General features: G+C 38.4%; 1 protein-coding gene across 1 annotated transcript in view; it reads left to right on the plus strand.

The window, feature by feature from the left end:
• CFH (complement factor H) overlaps nucleotides 1-22,289 on the plus strand; it is a 120,288-nt gene extending 97,999 nt beyond the window's left edge. The window contains 2 exon segments of the mRNA XM_036861622.1: nucleotides 21,271-21,453; nucleotides 21,901-22,289. Of these exon segments, the coding sequence (XP_036717517.1) occupies nucleotides 21,271-21,453; nucleotides 21,901-22,097 (380 nt within the window). The 3' untranslated portion in view covers nucleotides 22,098-22,289.
• The last annotated feature ends 213 nt before the right edge of the window (nucleotides 22,290-22,502 follow it).

Genomic DNA, 22,502 nt, shown 5'->3' on the forward strand with positions numbered 1-22,502 from the left:
TGATTATAACATTTAATTATTACACTAAAAATAGTACCTCATTCTTACAACATTAACTGTTTAAAATGATGGAAACTACATTACTGGATTTTCAATGAGTTGGTTTGTAAAAGGTTTTGAGAAGGAATTTTTGGACCAGAGCAGGAGATTCTACTTGAAAGCCTGAAATTCTGTGGAAAATATTTGTATACCACTTAACGGTTTTATGTTTATTTTTTTAACTTCAGATGCATGTGTATTCAGAAGAAATTATGAAAAAACATAACATCCAGTTAAAATGGAGACGTGATAAAAAACTTATTCTAAAACAGATGACACTGTTGGAATTTACGTGTAAACGTGGATATAATCGAAGGCACCAAATCGTACATTTCGAACAACCTGTCGGGAAGGAAAACTGGCATAATCCTACTTGTGGATGAAACAGTGGTTATAGTGTGTTGTAAAACTGAAATATTACATGTATTCAGAATTTTCATTATTATGCCAATTCTCAGTTTCTTTTTATCAAGTATTGTTAACTCATCTTTATTCATAAATCAGCTTCATGTTAAACATTATAGGGATGGTGTAATTATATCTTGGAGACCACTAATTACTTCTTAAAAGCACCTCATTAAAACTTGGCAACCAAAATGCTACGTGTCCTGTTGATAAAACATCTACGGCAAGAAATTAGATGCAATCACTCAGGTACCTCCTTTCATCCATCAGTTTCCTAACTTTCTTCAAAGATTTCTCCATAACTTCTGAGGTTTCCTAAGATTCTGTTTCAGAAGAAATGGGAAGAAATGCTTGTCTCCATTTTCAAAATAACATCACTTCACAAACATGTAAACACACACTATGTAATACCTATATTAGTAACTAACTGTAAGTAGTTATTTCTTACTTTGGCTCTTTCCGTCAATAGATAAATATACCAAAAAATAATGAAAGTACATGATCTTTACAAGACGCCTATCTAGCACACATAATAATTCACATAAAGAGGAATTAGAGGACTTCCCTGGTGGAGCAATGGTTAAGAATCCGCCTGCCAATGCAGGGGACATGGATTCGAGCCCTGGTCCAGGAAGATCCCAACATGCCGCAGAGGCAACTAAGCCGTGCACCACAACTACTGAGCCTGCGCTCTAGGGTCCACGAGTCACAACTACTGAGCCCACCTGCCACAACTACTGAAGCCCGCACGCCTAGAGCCCGTGCTCCGAAACAAGAAAAGCACCACAATGAGAAGCCTGCGCACCGCAACGAAGAGCAGCCCCCGGTCGCCGCAACTAGAGAAAGCCCGCGCACAGCAATGAAGACCCAACACAGCCAAAAATAATAAATAAATAAATAAATTTATTTAAAAATACTATACTAAAATCAATAAAAATAATAATATATTAAAAAAAGATGAATTAGAATCAAATTGGTTGCATAACTATCATAACATGACATATAAGTGATTTTTAAAATCCAGCATCAAGTATAAACACACATACACATATAAACACAATATGCCTTGAACACTGAATACATTTTTTTTTACACATCTTTATTGAAGTATAATTGCTTTACAATGGTGTGTTAGTTTCTGCTTTATAACAAAGTGAATCAGTTATACCTATACATATGTTCCCATATCTCTTCCCTCTTGCATCTCCCTCCCTCCCACCCTCCCCATCCCACCCCTCTAGGTGGTCACAAAGCAGCGAGCTGATCTCCCTGTGCTATGCGGCTGCTTCCCACTAGCTATCTATTTTACATTTGGTAGTGTATATATGTCCATGACCCTCTCTCACCCTGTCACATCTCACCCCTCCCCCTCCCCATATCCTCAAGTCCGTTCTCTAGTAGGTCTGTGTCTTTATTCCTGTCTTGCCACTAGGTTCTTCATGGCCTTTTTTTTTTTTCCTTAGATTCCATATATATGTGTTAGCATACTGTATTTGTTTTTCTCTTTCTGACTTACTTCACTCTGTATGACAGACTCTAACTCCATCCACCTCATTACAAATACCTCCATTTCGTTTCTTTTTATGGCTGAGTAATATTCCATTGTATATATGTGCCACATCTTCTTTATCCATTCATCCGATGATGGACACTTAGGTTGCTTCCATGTCCTGGCTATTGTAAATAGAGCTGCAATGAACATTTTGGTACATGATTCTTTTTGAACTATGGTTTTCTCAGGGTATATGCCCAGTAGTGGGATTGCTGGGTCGTATGGTAGTTCTATTTGTAGTTTTTTAAGGAACCTCCATATTCTTCTCCATAGTGGCTGTATCAATTTACATTCCCACCAACAGTGCAAGAGGGTTCCCTTCCTCCACACCCTCTCCAGCATTTATTGTTTGTAGATTTTTTGATGATGGCCATTCTGACCGGTGTGAGATGATATCTCATTGTAGTTTTGATTTGCATTTCTCTAATGATTAAAGATATTGAGCATTCTTTCATGTGTCTGTTGGCAATCTGTATATCTTCTTTGGAGAAATGTCTATTTAGGTCTTCTGCCCATTTTTGGATTGGGTTGTTTGTTTTTTTAATATTGAGCTGCATGAGCTGTTTATATATTTTGGAGATTAATCCTTTGTCCATTGATTCATTTGCAAATATTTTATCCCATTTTGAGGGCTGTCTTTTCGTCTGTTTATGGTTTCCTTTGCTGTGCAAAAGCTTTGAAATTTCATTAGGTCCCATTTGTTTATTTGTGTTTTTTATTTCCATTTCTCTAGGAGCTTGGTCAAAAAGAATCTTGCTGTGATTTATGTCATAGAGTGTTCTGCCTATGTTTTCCTCTAAGAGTTTGATAGTGTCTGGCCTTACACTTAAGTCTTTAATCCATTTGGAGTTTATTTTTGTGCATGGTGTCAGGGAGTGTTCTAATTTCATACTTTTACATGTATCTGTCCAATTTTCCCAGCACCACTTATTGAAGAGGCTGTCTTTTCTCCACTGTATATGCTTGCCTCCTTTATCAAAGATAAGGTGACCATATGTGCGTGGGTTTATCTCTATGCTTTCTATCCTGTTCCATTGATCTGTATTTCTGTTTTTGTGCCAGTACCAACTGTCTTGATTACTGTAGCTTTGTAATATAGTCTGAAGTCAGGGAGCCTGATTCCCCCAGCTCCATTTTTCATTCTCAAGATTGCTTTGGCTATTCGGGGTCTTTTGTGTTTCCATACAAATTGTGAAATTTTTGTTCTAGTTCTGTGAAAAATGCCAGTGGTAGTTTGATAGAGATTGCATTGAATCTGTAGATTGCTTGTGTAGTAGAGTCATTTTCACAATGTTGATTCTTCCAATCCAAGAACATGGTATATCTCTCCATCTATTTGCATCAATCTTTAATTTCTTTCATCAGTGTCTTATAATTTTCTGCATACAGGTCTTTTGTCTCCTTAGGTAGGTTTATTCCTAGATATTTTATTCTTTTTGTTGCAATGGTAAACGGGAGTGTTTTCTGAATTTCACTTTTAGATTTTCATCATTAGTGTATAGAAATGCAAGAGATTTCTGTGCATTAATTTGTATCCTGCTACTTTACCAAATTCATTGATTAGTTCTAGTACTTTTCTGGTAGCATCTTTAGGATTCTCTATGTATAGTATCATGTCATCTGCAAACAGTGACAACTTTACTTCTTCTTTTCCGATTTGGATTCCTTTTATTTCTTTTTCTTCTCTGATTGCTGTGGCTAACACTTCCAAAACTATGTTGAATAATAGTGGTGAGAGTGGGCAACCTTGTCTTGCTCCTGATCTTAGTGGAAATGGTTTCAGTTTTTCACCATTGAGGACAATGTTGGCTGTGGGTTTGTCCATATATGGCCTTATAATGTTGAGGAAAGTTTCCCTCTATGCCTACTTCTGCAGGGCTTTTATCATAAATGGGTGTTGAATTTCTCAAAAGCTTTCTCTGCATCTATTGAGATGATCATATGGTTTTTTCTCCTTCAATTTGTTAATATGATGTATCACGTTGATTGATTGCATATATTGAAGAATCCTTGCATTCCTGGAATAAACCCCACTTGATCATGGTGTATGATCCTTTTAATGTGCTGTTGAATTCTGTTTGCTAGTATTTTGTTGAGGATTTTTGCATCTATGTTCATCAGTGATATTGGCCTGTAGTTTTCTTTCTTTGTGACATCTTTGTCTGGTTTTGGTATCAGGGTGATGGTGGCCTCATAGAATGAGTTTGGGAGTGTTCCTCCCTCTGCTATATTTTGGAAGAGTTGGAGAAGGATAGGTGTTAGCTCTTCTCTAAATGTTTGATAGAATTCACCTGTGAAGCCATCTGGTCCTGGGCTTTTGTTTGTTGGAAGATTTTTAATCACAGTTTGAATTTCAGTGCTTGTGATTGGTCTGGTCGTATTTTCTATTTCTTCCTGTTTCAGTCTCGGCAGGTTGTGCATTTCTAAGAATCTGTCCATTTCTTCCAGGTTGTCCATTTTATTGGCATAGAGTTGCTTGTAGTAATCTCTCATGATCTTTTGTATTTCTGCAGTGTCAGTGGTTATTTCTCCTTTTTCATTTCTAATTCTATTGATTTGAGTCTTCTCCCTTTTTCTCTTGATGAGTCTGGCTAATGGTTTATCAATTTTGTTTACCTTCTCAAAGAACCAGCTTTTAGTTTTATTGATTTTTGCTATTGTTTCCTTCATTTCTTTTTCATTTATTTCTGATCTGATCTTTATGATTTCTTTCCTTCTGCTAGCTTTGGGGTTTCTTTGTTCTTCCTTCTCTAATTGCTTCAGGTGCAAGGTTAGGTTGTTTATTCGAGATGTTTCCTGTTTCTTGAGGTAGGCTTGTATTGCTATAAACTTCCCTCTTAGCACTGCTTTTGCTGCGTCCCATAGGTTTTTGGGTCGTCGTGTCTCCATTGTCATTTCTTTCTAGGTATTTTTTGATTCCCCTTTGATTTCTTCAGTGATCACTTCGTTATTAAGTAGTGTATTGTGTAGCCTCCATGTGTTTGTATTTTTACAGATCTTTTCCTGTAATTGATATCTAGTCTCATAGCGTTGTGGTCGGAAAAGGTAACTTGATACGATTTCAATTTTCTTAAATTGCCAAGGCTTGATTTGTGGCCCAAGATATGATCTATCCTGGAGAATGTTCCATGAGCACTTGAGAAAAATGTGTATTCTGTTGTTTTGGGTGGAATGTCCTATAAATATCAACTAAGTCCATCTTGTTTAATGTATCATTTAAAGCTTGTGTTTCCTTATTTATTTTCATTTTGGATGATCTGTCCATTGGTGAAAGTGGGGTGTTAAAGTCCCCTACTATGATTGTGTTGCTGTCGATTTCCCCTTTTATGGCTGTTAGTATTTGCCTTATGTATTGAGGTGCTCCTATATTGGGTGCATAAATATTTACAATTGTTATACCTTCCTCTTGGATCGATCCCTTGATCATTATATAGTGTCCTTCTTTGTCTCTTGTAATAGTCTTTATTTTAAAGTCTATTTTGTCTGATATGAGAATTGCTACTCCAGCTTTCTTTTGATTTCCATTTGCATGGAATATCTTTTTCCGTCCCCTCACTTTCAGTCTGTATGTGTCTCTAGGTCTGAAGTGGGTCTCTTGTAGGCAGCATATATATGGGTCTTGTTTTTGTATCCATTCAGCCAGTCTGTGTCTTTTGGTGGGAGCATTTAATCCATTTACATTTAAGGTAATTATCGATATGTATGTTCCTATTCCCATTTTCTTAAATGTTTTGGTTTGTTATTGTAGGTGTTTTCCTTCTCTCGTGTTTCTTGCCTAGAGAAGTTCCTTTAGCATTTGTTGTAAAGCTAGTTTGCTGGTGCTGAACTCTCTCAGCTTTTGCTTGTCTGTAAAGGTTTTAATTTCTCCATCAAATCTGAATGAGATCCTTGCTGGGTAGATTAGTCTGGTTGTAGGTTTTTCTCCTTCATCAACTTTAAGTATATCCTGCCCACTCCCTTCGGCTTGCAGAGTTTCTGCTGAAAGATCAGCTGTTAACCTTATGGGGATTCCCTTATGTGTTATTTGTTGTTTTTCCCTTGCTGCTTTTAATATGTTTTCTTTATATTTAATTTTTGACAGTTTGATTAATATGTGTCTTGGCGTGTTTCTCCTTGGATTTATCCTGTATGGGACTCTCTGTGCTTCCAGGACCTGATTAACTATTTCCTTTCCCATATTAGGGAAGTTTTCAACTATAATCTCTTCAAATATTTTCTCAGTCCCTTTCTTTTTCTCTTCTTCTTCTGGGATGCCTATAATTCGAATGTTGGTGGATTTAATGTTGTCCCAGAGGTCTCTGAGACTGTCCCCAATTCTTTTCATTCTTTTTTCTTTATTCTGCTCTGAAGTAGTTATTTCAGCTATTTTATCTTCCAGGCCACTTATCCATTCTTCTGCCTCAGTTATTCTGCTATTGATTCCTCCTAGAGAATTTTTAATTTCATTTATTTTGATGTTCATCATTTTTTGTTTGCTCTTTAGTTCTTCTAGGTCCTTCTTAAACATTTCTTGTATTTTCTCCATTCTATTTCCAAGATTTTTGTTCATCTTTACTGTCATTATTCTGAATTCTTTTTCAGATAGACTGCCTATTTCCTCTTCATTTGTTAGGTCTGGTGGGTTTTTACCTTGCTCCTTCATCTGCTGTGTGTTTCTCTGTCTTCCCATTTTGCTTAACTTACTGTGTTTGGGGTCTCCTTTTTGCAGGCTTCAGGTTTGTAGTTCCCTTTGTTTTTGGTGTCTGTTTCCAGTGGATAAGGTTGGTTCCGTGTGTTGTGTAGGCTTCCTGGTGGAGGGGACTGGTGCCTGTGTTCTGGTGGATGAGGCTGGATCTTGTCTTTCTGGTGGGTAGGTCCACGTCTCGTGGTGTTTTGGGGTGTCTGTGACCTTATATGTTTTTAGGCAGCCTCTCTGCCAATGGGTGGGGTTTGTGTTCCTGTCTTGCTAGTTGTTTGGCATAGGGTGTCCGCACTGTAGCTTGGTGGTCGTTGAGTGAAGTTTGGTCTTGGCGTTGAGATGGAGATCTCTGGGAGATTTTCACCATTTGATATTACGTGGAGCTGGGAGGTCTCTGGTGGACTAATGTCCTGAATTTGACTCTCCCACCTCAGAGGCACAGCCCTGATGCCAGCTGGAGCACCAAGACCCTGTCATCCACATGGCTCAGGACAAAAGAGAGAAAAATTGAAGGAAAGAAAGAAAAATATTAAATAAATAAAATGAAATGAAATAAAATTAAGTTATTAAAATAAAAAAATTATTAAAAAACATTTTTAAGTAATAAAAAAAAGGAAAGAAGAGAGCAACCAAACCAAGAAACCAATCCACCAATGATAAGAAGCACTAAAAACTATACTAAAAAAAAAGGACAGGCAGAACGCTAAGACAAATGGTGAAAGCAAAGCTATACAGATGAAATCACACCCAGAAGCATACACATGCACACTCACAAAGAGAAAAAAGGGAAAAAAAATTTATACATATATCATTGCTCCCAAAGTCCACCTCCTCAATTTGGGATGATTAGTTGTCTATTCAGGTATTCCACAGATGCAGGTACATCAAGTTGATGGTGGAGGTTTAATCCGCTGCTCCTGAGGCTGCTGGGAGAGATTTCCCTTCCTCTTCTCTGTTCGCACAGCTCCCGGGGTTCAGCTTTGGATTTGGCCCCGCCTCTGCGTATAGGTCGCCTGAGGGTGTCTGTTCCCCGCCCAGACAGAATGGGGTTAAAGGAGCAGCTGCTTCGGGGGCTGTGGCTCACTCAGGCGGGGGGGAGGGAAGGGTACGGAGGAGGCGGGGCGAGCCTGCGGCGTCAGAGGCCGGCGTGACGTTGCAGCAGCCGGAGGCGCGCCGTGCGTTCTCCTGGGGAGGTTGTCCCTGGATCACGGGAGCCTGGCCGTGGCGGGCTGCACAGGCTCCCGGGAGGGGCGGTGTGGAGAGTGACCTGTGCTCGCACACAGGCTTCTTGGTGGCGGCAGCAGCAGCCTTAGCGTCCCATGCCCACCTCTGGGGTCCGCGCTGATCGCCATGGCTCACGCCTGTCTCTGGACCTCATTTAGGTGTTGCTCTGAATCCCCTCTCCTCGCGCACCCCTAAACAATGGTCTCTTACCTCTTCGGCAGTTCCTGACTTTCCCGGGCTCCCTCCCGGCTAGCTGTGGCGCACTAGCCCCTTCCGGCTGTGTTCACGCCGCCAACCCGAGTCCTCTCCCTGCGATCCGACCGCAGCCCGAGCCTCAGCTCCCAGCCCCGCCCGCCCCGGCGGCTGAGCAGACAAGCCTCTCGGGCTGGTGAGTGCTGCTCGGCGCCGAGCCTCTGTGCGGTAATCTCTCCGCTTTGCCCTCCGCACCCCTGTGGCTGCGCTCTCCTCCGTGGCTCCGAAGCTTCCCCCCTCTGCCACCCGCAGTCTCCGCCCGCGAAGGGCCTTCCTAGTGCGTGGAAACCTTTCCTCCCTCACAGCTCCCTCCCACTGGAGCAGGTCCCATCCCTATTCTTTGTCTCTGTTTTTTCTTTTTCCTTTTGCCCTACCCAGTTATGTGGGGAGTTTCTTGCCTTTTGGGAGGTCTGAGGTCTTCTGCCAGCGTTCAGTGGGTGTTCTGTAGGAGTTGTTCCACATGAAGGTGTATTTCTGTTGTATTTGTGGGGAGGAGGGTAATCTCCGCATCTTACTCTTCCGCCATCTTGAAGTTTCTGTAAAGCTTACCCTTTTTAAGCAGACAGTTCAGTGAGTTCTGACAAACGCATTCAGTTACACAAGCACCATCTACTCAAGCTATAGACGGTTCTATAACGTGAAGAGGTTCCTGTGCAGACAATCTGCTCCTTCCAACCCCAGCATCTGGGACCCTTGATTCGTCTTCTGAACCTATAGTTTTGCTTTTCTGGAATGAGTAGCCACAAACTGGGAATAATCCAAGTGTCCAAAAAATGGTGAGTGGATAGTCCTTTGATCATTTCTTTTATTTAAAAATTTTTTATTTATGTTTGGTTGCGTTAGGTCTCTGTTGATGCACTCGGGCTTTCTCTAGTTGCGTTGAGCAGGGCTACTCTTCATTGCGGTGCACAGGCTTCTCATTGTGGTGGCTTCTCTTGTTGGGGAGCATGGGCTCCAGGCGCATGGACTTCAGTAGTTGTGGCGTGCGGGCTCTAGAGTACAGGCTCAGTAGTTGTGGCACATGGGCTTAGTTGCTCCGCGGCAGGTGGGATCTTCCAGGACCAGTGCTCGAACCTGTGTCCCCTGCATTGGCAGGCAGATTCTTAATCACTGTGCCACCAGGGAAGTCCCTGGACCTTTGTTCTTATTGGCCAGCTTCTGTTAGTCATATGTTTCACTACTGGAGATAAAACCATTGATACTTATTCTTCAGTTTCCAATATTATCATATCATCATCAATATACATTTGAGATCTGCATTAACTACAAATCTCTTCTAACCAATTTATGACCTAAATTCAGGTAGCACTTGGCAACATAGTAAATGTATCAATACACATGAAAGAGAACTGTAGTTAGCTGTTTTTCAAAGAGCTATTGATATTGGAAAGAAGATGGAATGCATCCCCCAAAATCCCAATGTTGAAACCAAACCCCCTAATATGATAGGATTAAGAGGTACGATCTCTGGAAGGTGATTAGGATTAAATGAAGTCCTCAGGGTGGAGCACTTATAAATGGGATTGGGGCCCCCATAAGACTAACAATAGCACTTGCTTCCTTTTGCTTCTATTTGTGCTTTTTATACCATGCTCTCTCTGAGAACTGGTAGAATTTTCTTTGCTGCTCTGTAGCTTCTGGCAGTGGCCATCAGTCTGGGTGTTTCTTGGCTTGCAGCTGCATCATTCTAATCTTTGCCTCTCTGGTCACAAAATATTCTCTCTGTGTGCTTTGTCTTTACTTGGTATTTTCTTCTTCTTAAACGGACATCAGTCATATTTCACTGGAGCCCACCATAATGACCTCATCTTCACTTGATTACATCTTTTAAACACCCTAATTCCAAATAAGGTAATACTTTTAAGTCTTGGGTGTAAGGACTCTAAAAAGTCTTTTGAGGGACACTGTTCAACACATAACAATCCACATTGTGGCCTCTCAAATTTTTATCTTTCCCATATGTAAAATATATTCACCCAATCCCAACATCCCCCAAAGTTTTAACCTTTTCCAGTATCAACTCTAAGGCCCAAATTTCATCTAAATACCTTCTAAATCAGTTATGGGGAAGACTCAGTTTCTGGTCCATCCTTGGGCAAAATTCTTATTCACGTGCGACCCTGTGAGCCCAGAAAACAAGTAATATGCTTCCAAAATAACACGTTAAGACTGGTATAGGACAGATATTACCATTATAAAATGGAGAAATAGACATTTTAAAAAGGGGGTCTCAGGTCTCAAGGAAATCCAAAACCCAGCAGGAGAAATCTCATTGGTTTCCAAGAACAGAGGACACTCCTCTGTGAAATTCATGCTCTGTCCTTGGGCCCCCTGGGGTGGCAGCCCCAACTTTTTGGACCACCAGGGAGGTGACCCCACTTTCTCAGCTGAAACAGTCCCTGTTGGCCCAGGCCTCCGTATGCATCGCCCAATCTTTGGAGACTTTCCTCCTTTATTTGTATGATCCCTGCCCCTTTCATTCCCTGCTGCAAGCATTTCTGTTAGTATAACATTCTCAAAAATCTTGTCAGTCTCTTGTGCACTAATAGGTACAAGCTCTCAGACGTGAGGGTACATTCCAGATCTTCCCTGGATAATAGTGTTTCTTCTGACTTAGGCTGAGACAATTGCTTGGATCTCAAGTCACATGCCTAACCTTTTAAGCAAAGGATTATCCAGCCTCACTCTGGCCTTGATTGGTGAATACACTATGTGGATAGGCTGAGAATTTTCAAATCATCTCATGCTGGTTCCTTTTTGCTTGACAGTTCATCCTTCAATTTACATCTTATCTCACATATTTTACTACAAGCAGCAAGAAGAAATCAGGTGGATCTTCCATAGTCGGTTAGGAATCTTCTGAACTAAATATGCAAGGTCATCACTGTACTGGTTAATTTTGTGTCAACTTGGCTAGACTACACTACTCAGGTACCTGGTCAAACTATCAGTCTAGATGTTTCTGTGAAGGCATTTTAAAGCCGTGATTAGCATCTATTCACAGACTTTGAACAAAGCAAAGCACCTTCCGTAATGTGGGTGTACTTCATCCAATCTGCTGAAGCCTTTAAGAGAAAACATTGAGCTCCGTCCAGGAAGGAGGAACTCTGCCTCTAGACGGCCTTCAAACTCAAAACTGCAACACATGCCCTTCCTGGGTTTCCAGGCTGCTCCCTGCCCTGCAGGTTCCAGACTTGCCAGCCTGCCCAATCACATGAGCCAATTCCTTATCACAAACCTCAACATCCGTGTTTGTCTCTCTGTCACTCCCTGTGTGTGTGTGTTTTACTGATATAGGATATTGTTTCTCTTCCTCTAAAGAGAACTTTGACTACTACAGATTTTGGTAATGAGAGATCCTGAAGAAAGAACATCTTCAGGATAAATTTTCTAACCTGTTTCTGGGATTTCTGGAATTTATTCTCAAATCTGATATATTTAACATCACTGGCACCGATAGTCCGTGGCATGATGTGACAAGAGAGATACACAAAATATCAACACTGGGTACTTCCAATCATATTTATAGGTGGCACGTATTTGATATCGTAGAGCATTTTTGTCAAACTAATGAGAAGAATTGGATTGACTGGTTGATCTTCGTTGCACGAGACGAAGTGGGGAAAGAAAAGGTTGAGCTCAGGAATTCAAATCCACAGTTCAGATGCTGCGCAAATGCCCTTAAAGTTTCTCTGTTGACCCTGAAAGAAACCCTTATCTCCTGTATCCCCAGAGCTGAGATCTCTGAAAAGTAAACCCAGAGTCTGATCCTACGAGTAGGTGGATTACAGTGCAAATTAAATTTCCAACTACACGGGATGTCTGCTGTTCAAGTAGGAAGGAATGGGGTCCTGAACTTTGGTAGGAAAATTGGTCACAAGGAGATGAAAAGAGGTATGTGGCTAGATCTCTCTGATGAGCAAAAAAGGTGAGGATATTTATATCCTATGTGATGCTCAGCAAAGGCTGATCTCAGCAGATGCAGATTTATGGATCCAGTGGATAGGGCGACCTCTGTGATGGATTCCAGTCAAACTCTGTCCCCAGCCACTGCTGTCATTTCCTGGTGGGGTCATGTACAATGGCCATGGTAATAGGAATGGAGGTTATCTGTGGGATCAGAAACATGGACTTCCTATCCCCAAAGCCTATGTGATTAGCCACTGCTGAGGGCCCCGTCTCCTAGCAGCAGAAACCAGATGAGTTTTTGGTGAGGCACAATCCCTGGGGTGATCAGCCAGCCACCTGATGGCAGGTTGATTACTTTGGACACTTCCATCATGGAAGGGGTTGTGTTTTGTTCTTCCTGAAATAGATACTCAGCCTGGGAATGGATTTGCCTTCCCTACCCACAAGCTTCTGCCACATCAACCCTCCGTGCGCTTATCCACATAGCGGTAATCCACACATCATTGCTTCTGATCAAGGAACTCACATGACAGCAAATGAAATGCAGCAATAGGCTACATTTTTGGAATTCACAAAAATTAAAAGAATTTTTCTTGGATCATGTTCAAAACATAAACTAATTGGGAAAAATTGACATCTTTATGATGTTAAATGTTCCAATCCAAGTTCGTCATCTTCTCCTTACTTGATTTGTCTTTTAATATTTTTCTCAGCAATGTTTTGCAGTTTTCAGTGTAGCTCTCTTTAAATATTTTGTCAAATGTATTTCTTAATACAGTTTTTATTTATAAAAGATGGTGTCCTTTATAATATTTTTTCAACTTTGGTTTCTATATAAAGTTTTGTATATATTATTTCTAATAGCCTTTTTTGTAGAATCCTGAATTTTTAAACATTACATAATTATGCTTTACTCTGTCCTTACATGCCTCTTTTTCTTTTGCCTTGGTGAATTCAACATTATCTGAATTATTTATTATTATAAAATACTCTTCATTATTCTCTGATAATCCTCTTTTGAATTTTATTTTATTTGATATTGGAACTTCAGCCCGTAAATACTCATGTGGATTTAGTAGATAATTTAAGGAGTAATGTGAAGATTATCGCAAATTTCCCTGGTGGGGCTTCATGGATTTCTCCTCTCACACAGCAGATGTCCTGCCTGCCCCACATACAGGTCTCTAAATTGTCACAAAAAACAAACTCTTGCTTCCTCCTGGAGCTCAACCACTCATCACCATGTGTATGTGAGTGTGTTCTAAGTTCAGAAAATGGGTAAATACGGATCTCACAGTTTGGTTCCATTCTTTCAAAGGTTGGACACTTTCTATTTTCTGCTAGCTTTTACTCTCTCAAGCAGTCATTGTTATAATTTGTGTTAGCAAATAATTTTTATTCATAGAAAGTTTAGCTTGATATAAGCTATTTTGCTATTCTGGAAGCCTTAATTACATATATTAATAAATTATTTTATATTTTGAAACGATTGTAGCTATATTAAGAAAATAAATAAATAATTTCAATGCATTAACTCTCTGACATCTCTGACTGGTTTTTCTTTTCCTTTATAGTAATACTATATTTTCCATATTAATTATCTGTTTGAAAGCAATTCTCTTATATTAAAGAATTGTATTTTACATTACATTGAATAGAATTGACTATATAAATATTCATATATAAATAAAATAGAGAATAAGTGTAATTAAGTTAGTGAAAGACCAGGTGAGGATTTTTGAGTTATAGTCCTACAACAAAAGGGATATCATTTTGTGCATCTGAATATTTCAAAAAAAAAAAAAAAGAAGGTCCCTCAAGCACAGTAAAGAATATTTAATGCCAAGAATATGCTGAAACTCTTGTACTCACTAGTGTGATCCCACATAAGTTAAAAAAAAAGAATCAGTGCTTCCCTAAGCACAAGAGAATACAGATGATAGAATAAGATCCAAATACATGTTGGTTTTCCTAGACCCCTAAGCAAAGAAGCTGGGTGAAGGTAAATAAAAGACATGAGAAAGTGATGGTGACATGGCCTCAGAGTTATTCACATATGACTCACCTGGTTGAGAAAGAACTCCACCTATTTTAAAGAAGTGTTTACTTTAACAATTAGTGTTTTATGTCACTTCTGGAGCCCGCCTATTACTGTCCCGCAAAAAGGTTGTGCAAGCACTTATCAGGGAATGAACTTAAGAAATTGTTGTGAAACCACTAACCGTAATTCAGGGATTTTGCAAAGCTGTTTGAACTTTGATATTTACTAAGTGACCTCAGTTAACTAGAGCCATAGTAATGTCCTTAAGTTCAGAGTCACACTTGATAAACCGCTAAACAACCAAGCAACACAACTGGAATACTTGTATGAACGTGCCTTTGGGAATATCTAACATGCTGTTACTACTCAATGTCATCCTCACCCTGTGGGTTTCCTGTGCTCATGCACAAGGTAAGTGGAAACACCCCTGAACACTCAGCTTCCCTCTTGAATGTAACTCCACGTTTTATCTACTTTCACCTGTCTTTATATTTTAATGATAGACTAATAGGAATTGTCTGTATTGTGTCATCATGATAGAGTGTAACCTTACAGGAAAATTATCTCATATTCTCTTAGGGGAAAACGAAAAAAAATTATGTTTTTTCTGTTTTTTGAGTTCCACAGCAAAAGGACTCTCAACGCTGATTATAAAGATAAGTGAATATGCTCACACAACATTAGGAAAGAAGTCACAGGCTAGCTTCTGACTTCAAAATGGATGGAGGTTTCTTAGTTTTAATGCAAGGAAATATTTGGGAGTGATGGATATCTTTATAATCTTGCATATGGTGATAGTTTTATGGATTCATATGTCAAAACTCATTAAATCAGGCATTTCAAATATATTTAGTTTACTGTGTTTTAATTATACTTCATACAGCTGTTAAAAGTCATTGACATCATGATCAATTTAATATTTCAATAAAATAAACAGCAGGTTAAAAGAAATATCCATTTCAACAAAAAGTATAGTAAATTCTTAATTCCAGTGGAATGACAATTAATTTTACTTTACATTTTTGAGGTCAGAAGTAATTGTTGGGCAAATAAATTAATAAATAATTTTTAGAGCGTTAACCCTAGCACATTGTTCACTGATGTGTTTTCACATTTATAGTGAAATTTTCTATATTAATTTACCTGAATGCAATTGTTCTATATCAAAAATTATCTCTTATAACATAACAAATATTGTGGATCCTTTCACTTATCTTTAAATTAAGGAGCACTTTATTTTTGTATATTAATTCTAATTTTACATGTACACATCAAGATTTTATTGACACAGTTTTGTTTATTTCATTCTTTTACAACTCTATGGATCCTTCATCATGATATCTTTTTAAAGTGTCTTATTTCTTTTAAAATCAAAATCTCCTTTCCAAGTTATTGTAAACAAAACCTCTAATATGCTTTAGGATTTCTCATTGCACCATTTATGATTAGAATATGAAACACTATTTGTTATTTTTAATTTACAAGAAGAGTGAATCTAAATAATTTTTTGCATGGTTGGTTTTGTATGCTATTTAAGTCTATATTTGGGCAATTTCTTTCATCAGCAACAACAGTAACAACACAACAACGATTCCTGTCCAATGTAAACTATTCTCATTCAGTGAACTCTTTCTAAAAGTAACCTTTGAGCTGAAAGCCCCGTAAGCTTGAGTTGCACCAAGGTTTTTCAGCAGAGAATGGAAGCCATTTTGTGGAAGCACACCTGTGTGTAAACAGAAACATCTTTGTGTATTTAGTGGACGGACACAGGTTGAATTCTGTCCTCCAAAATTCATATGTTGAAGTTCTAACTCCCAGGAGCTCAGAATGTGTCTGTACATGAAGGTACGGTCTTTAGAGAGGTAATTAAGTTAAAATGAGGTCATTATGATGGGCTCTGATTCAATAAATCGGGTGTCAGCATCAGAGGAGGAAATTAGGACACAGACACATAAAGGGAAAACCTCGTGAAGACACAGGGAGAAGACGGTCATCTACAAGCCAAGGAGAGAGGCCACAGAAGAAACCAGCCCTTCTGATACCTTGATCTTGGACCTCTCACCTCTAGAATTGTGAGAAAATAAATTTCTTTGTTTTAAGCTTCCCCATCTATAGTACTTTGTATGGCAGCCCTAGCAAATAAATACAATCATACTTACACATTTTGAGTGTACAGTAATAATCAAAAATTCTTTTTCTATTTTCCACTCAAGTATATTTAAATTCTTGCATACATATTTTTAGAGGACATTCATCACAAGTTAGTAATTATATCTTAGCGGTTTTTTGTTGCTAGTATTTTTCCTTTATGAATATTTTATATTCAAATTGTCTTCACTGAAAAGGTTAGACATAGTCATATATACATGTATGACTATATGTATATGAATATATATATTCATATGCGAAGGTATATTTGTTCGTATATGTCTCCTGTGCAACATGTGACGTGGACTGGGAGAGGAGGCATGGAAAGGGCTGAGACGCTGGGGAATCTCTGTGGAAGACACAGGAAGAAGAGGCACAAGAAATGAAAGGAGAACTACAGACAGTCCTCCCATCCCTCCAGAAGCAAACGTCTTAGATCTGGGAGGTTCACTACATAGAACCACTTTTGTTCTCTTCCTCAGCGTTTACATTTTTCTGTGTGATTTTAATCTTGAAAATGCTTCCAAAGAACTTAAACATACTGAGCTCCTCAAGTACCTATGTACTCTTAGTTATACATTGTCCCAGATCTCGGTCACTAATGCAAGTGGAAGAATTAAGCTAAATAGAATAATAAATTCAACAATGGGATTATTAACATAAGTAGAGCTATTCATTAATGTAGGATACTATTTCTTTTCTTAAGGAAGAACGTGTGATTTTCCAGAGATAAAACATGGAACCATATATGATGAAAACAGTTATAAACAAATCTTCCCAGTTGACATAGGGAACTATTTCTACTACACCTGTGATCACAGCTTTGTGTCCCCTTCACGATTACTCTGGAATCGAATAATCTGTACACAGGAAGGATGGTCACCAAGACCAAAGTGTCTCAGTGAGTAAACACCCTCCTCATTGTCCGGATGAATTACCCAGTGTGTTCAGTGAGTGGAGAGGCTCGGCCTGAAGGTATCACAGAGCCTGGACAGTCATAGCAGTGGGAACCAGAGGGGCCAGCAAAGATGACTTATGTTATTGCTCGTTGTGAGAAGCTGTTTATAGAAAGTAGCTTTACAAATGTACATTTTTTCTATATTCAAGTCTTAATTACTGGCATGGCATTTTAATTTTTTACATGCATGGCTTAATTTTTAAGAAACAAAATTTTTGCACTTGATTTCTCTTCTGAAGTTTGCAAAATGTTATGCTCTTTCATTGCAAGATTTGTATCTGTCATCTTTTGGCTTTTAGGACAGTGTTTTTTCCCTTGGGTGGAAAATGGTCATTCTGCATCTTCAGGACAAACACACCAGGAAGGTGAAACTGTACAAATTGTGTGTGACACTGGCTATAGCCTCCCAAATAATTGGAGCAGCGTTACATGTGCAGAAGATGGCTGGTCCTCCCCTCCTAAATGCAGTCGTGGCTGTAAGGAAAACACTGTCCTCTGGGATCTTGTATTCTTTTATATTTTATAGAGAGATAACAGTATTTAGTATATGCAGTATTGCTGTTTCTACTATTGTCACCTTTTCAGTTTCAGGGTTCCAACTGTGTCTAAGTAGACATGCAAATATCTGGGTCATCACTAGAAAATCATCTTGTCTACTTACATAAATTAAATATAGGTGCTAATAGAAAACACTAGCCAAGTACACAGTGAAAAACTATGATTCTCACATTATATAGTTTCTTCAGTGTATTTTTTTAATCAGAATCAACAAACTTGATAATACATATTGTGCTGCTTCTCAAATATACAGAATTTTTAATATAATTCCTAATAATTTCACATAATATAACAATGCATCAAAAGAAGCAAGTCAAAATATGGTTCTCTCATGATGCTTTAAAAGGTGGCACAGTTTAATTCTGACAAGGTCATTTGGCAAGTTAGTGAATGATTCAAAGGAAGGAGACAAAGGGAGAGAAGAAAACTAGCCTTTATTAAGTGTGCAAAACCAAATTTATAAAATTGAAAATTTCAGTTACCACATATGGCTTTTACTTTACTTCAACTTAGGATAAGTCTATTTATAATTCTGCTGAAAGCTGACTGCTCTCCCACCCTGCCCCCTTCAGAATTCAATCACAAGTCCAGCTTGTCACCTGTGCTTCTGTTTACTGGCTATACATTAGAGGTTCCTGGGACTTCCTCTTCAGGTTCAATTAATTTGCTAGAGTGGCTCATAGAACTCAAAGAAATATTTGATTTACCAGATTCCCAGTTTAAGGAATATAACTCAGCAACAGGCAGATGGAAGAGATGCACAGGGCTAGGTACATGGAAAGGCACAGAGTTTCCATGCCCTCCTAGTGGCCACTCTCCCAGCACGTCCACATGTTCACCTGCTAGGAATCTCTCAAAATCCCATCCTTTTGTTTTTTTTATGGCGGCTTTATCACAGGGGCAAATCGACTAACCCATTGGCCATCGGCAGTTGATGCAATCTGCAGCCCCTCTTCCCTCCCTGGAGGTCAGGGGTGTGGGACTGAATCTTCTAACCTTCTCATCACAAGGTGGCTCCCTTGGCAACCAGCTTAGGTGCTTTCCATCGCATATATACAATGGAATACTACTCAGCCATAAAAAAAGAATGAAATAGTGCCATTTGCAGCAACATGCATGGACTTAGAGAATATTATCCTTAGTGAAATACGTTAGACAGAAAAAGACAAATACTGTATGATATCATTTATATGTGGAATCTAAAAAATAATACAACTGAATGCATATGCAAAGTAGAAACATACTCACAGATATAGAAAACAAACTAGTGGTTACCAAAGGGGAGAAGGAAGTCAGGAGGGACAAGTTAGAGGTGTGGGATTCAGGGATACAAACTACTATGTACAAAACAGATACGCGACAACGATATACTGTATAGCACAGGGAATTATAGTCATTGTCTTAACCTATAAGGGAGTATAATCTGCAAAATTATTGAATCATTATGCTGTACACCTGAAACTAACACTATATTGGAAACCAACTATACCTCAATTTAAAACAACAAAAATACTGATCATCCTGCTTGTTAGTGAGGATGAGAATCAACTGGAACTCTTACACATTGCTAATGGGAATGTAAGATGGCACAATCACCCTGAAAACCAGTAGGGTAGTTTCTTGTAGATTCAGTCAAGCACATATCAGATAGCCCAGCAATTTTACTTTTAGGTATTTATCAGGAAATAGTAAATATATGTTCATTCAAAGACTTGAGTTCAAGTGTTCATAAATAGCTCAATCATAACTGCCACAACCTGGAAACACTCCAAAAGTCACTCAACAGAGGATAAAATGGATAAACATATTTTATATCCATAGAAAGCTACCCTGCTCCACAATGGAAAGGAGTGACCTAGTGATGCAAGACGCCACATAGAAGAATGGGTTTGACTTTGGATGAAATAAAGCAGCCAGATGTAAGACAATGCATGCTGTATGAATCCATCATACAAAGTTGTAGGAAGGCAAAATTATAGTGACAGAAAGAACATGGGCTTCCTAGAGGAAGAGAGTTGGGGGAGGCGGAGTAGAAAGGAAACCACAGACTTTTAAAGGAAGGTGAAAACTGTCTCTAGTTTGGTTGGGTGGTTACACAGGTGTACACATTGTCACATCATTGGCCCACATGCTAATATGTGTGGATCTTATTGTATGTAATTCATATCTGAATAAAGGTGATTTTAAAAATGAGCACTTGGAAACCAAAGATATAGTTGTCCAAAATATTGTAATGTGATTGAGTCACTAGAAGAAAAGAAGCCATAGAAATCTGCCTAAATAGGAAATTAAAAGTGAGAGAGTATATAAAATTATTAGAAACCAGAAGCTCCAGACAGAAAGAAAAGAAAAAAATTATAAAATATAAACAAAAATAGCACAAAGGAGAGAGCGATTGTCAGCAAGATAAAGGGTAAGACACTCCTCCTGGTATCCCACCTTCAACAATAATAATTTAGCATCTATCCGCAAAAGCCCCTTTATGGGAGATGCGGGACCCAGGTTCCAGGAGATTGTGAAACCCCAGGGGTGCAGTCCAAGCACAAGCACAGGTATCTTGTTCCCTCCCAGTGTGGGTGAAAGTCTAGACTGAACACTTGACCCCTGTTGATCAAGGTGGGGAGAGGGTTGGTCTCAGGTTTCCTCAATGGTGTTTTTCTAGAGTGAGTCCTGTACTGTGAAAAAAATGTTTCTCTCTTGCTAGGCTGATCCTTTCCTGGGCCTTTGGCTAAAGGAAGCAGAGTCTCCCTGGGACTCTTTTTTTGTTTGTTAATTTTGCCTGAACGTGAGATCATTTCTGGGTCGTGGTCTCAGTGCCCAAGTCCAGGATACATACAAGGCAAAATGAAAACTCAGACAACCCACTGCAGTGTAACTCCTTGAAGCCCAAGGTCACTAAAAGATCTACTTCTTCTCTACACCCTCCACAACCTCTTATGTTGGTCTTTATAATACGTTCAGGATTTTTAGTTAACAGAGGGAATATTTAGCAGAAGAAATAAATAAGCAGAAATGTTCCCATCTCATTTTGTCCAGAACAGGAAGCCAGAAATTCCCTTTCACATTATACACATTTGTAATTCTTTGAATTTTGTTTAAAAAGCTGATGTTTCTCTTGTAATAAAAATGAAAATCAATAAAAAAAAATTACCAGAGATTCAATACATACATACAGCCACTGCAGTATGCTTAATATATAAGACCAAGAAACTTTCTTTGTTTATCTTAGCTATCCATCTCTCTAGCATATATTCATTAAGGAAAACATCTTTAAATACCAGAATACTGCAAAGCAGACATATTTGTTAATGTCTTATGTGTGCTTTCATGTGGGGTGAAAGGAAGGGCTTAAAATGTGACTCTCGGTTTAAGTGATTAAACTTTTTTCAGTGAATCATTTCTGTCATAAGAAATCACAAGTCTATTACATATTGTTCTATACTTTTATTTACTTTCTTTAACTTGTGTTTGTCTTTGGTCTCTCAATGAATCAAATTATTTTTCAGACTCTCAAGGAAAATGTGGGCCTCCCCCACCAATAGACAACGGAGACATTACCTCATTCCCGGCACCAGTATATCCTCCAGGATCGACAGTTGAGTACCAATGCCAGTCCTACTCTGAACTTCAGGGAAACAGATACGTAGTATGTCAGAATGGAGAGTGGTCAGAACCACCAAAATGCTTAGGTAAATATTTTAATCTTCTCGTGGATCCTGAGAAAATCAGTGTAATTGGTATAATATTTTGCTGTTTATAATAGAATTTTTATGGATTAACAATTCTATTGAATGCTTGGCTAACAAATATTAATATGTGAGAAAATAAAGTTTGAAAAATTCTTGTTCAAGCAACTATAGCAATGAAAGGTTATTTAATAAAAGCTCTTAATGTGATAGTGACATTATGAATCTTTTATTATAACAGTTATTAAATTAAACATAGTACCTCATTTTTATATCATTAATTGTTTAAAACGATGGAATCTACATAATGGATTTTCAATGAGTTGGTTTAGAAAATATTTTGAGAATGAAATCCTGGACCAGTGTAAAAGATTCTACTTGAAAGTCTGAAATTCTATGGAAAATATTTGTATGCTACTTAATGTTTTTTATTTATTTTTTTAACTTCAGATGCATGTGTAATTTCAGAAGAAATTATGAAAAAACATAACATCCAGTTAAAATGGAGACGTGATAAAAAACTTTATTCTAAAACAGATGACACTGTTGAATTTACGTGTAAACGTGGATATAATCGAAGGACACCAAATCATACATTTCGAACATCCTGTCAGGAAGGAAAACTGGCATATCCTACTTGTGGATGAAACAGTGGTTAAAATGCAGTTGTAAAATTGAAATATGTACATGTATTCAGAATTTTTCATTATTAATCCAATCCTCAGTTGCTTTTATCAAGTAAATCAGAATTTGTGTTAAGTATTATGTGGATGATGTAATTATAATCTGGGAGACCAATGAATCACTTCTTAAAAGTACTTCATTAAAACCTGGCAAACGAAAATGCTATGTGTCCTGTTCACAAAACATCTGTGGCAAGAAATTAGATGCAATCACTTCAGTGCCTCCTTCCATCCATCATTCTCCTAACTTTCTCGAAGCTTTCTCTGTAACTTCTGAGGCTTTCTGAGACTGTTTCAGAAGAAATGGAAAAAAATGCTTGTCTCCATCTTCAAAATAATATCACTTCACAAACACGTAAAAAGCAATCT

This window comes from Balaenoptera musculus, chromosome 1, assembly GCF_009873245.2.
Source record: "Balaenoptera musculus isolate JJ_BM4_2016_0621 chromosome 1, mBalMus1.pri.v3, whole genome shotgun sequence".
Taxonomy (NCBI): domain Eukaryota; kingdom Metazoa; phylum Chordata; class Mammalia; order Artiodactyla; family Balaenopteridae; genus Balaenoptera; species Balaenoptera musculus.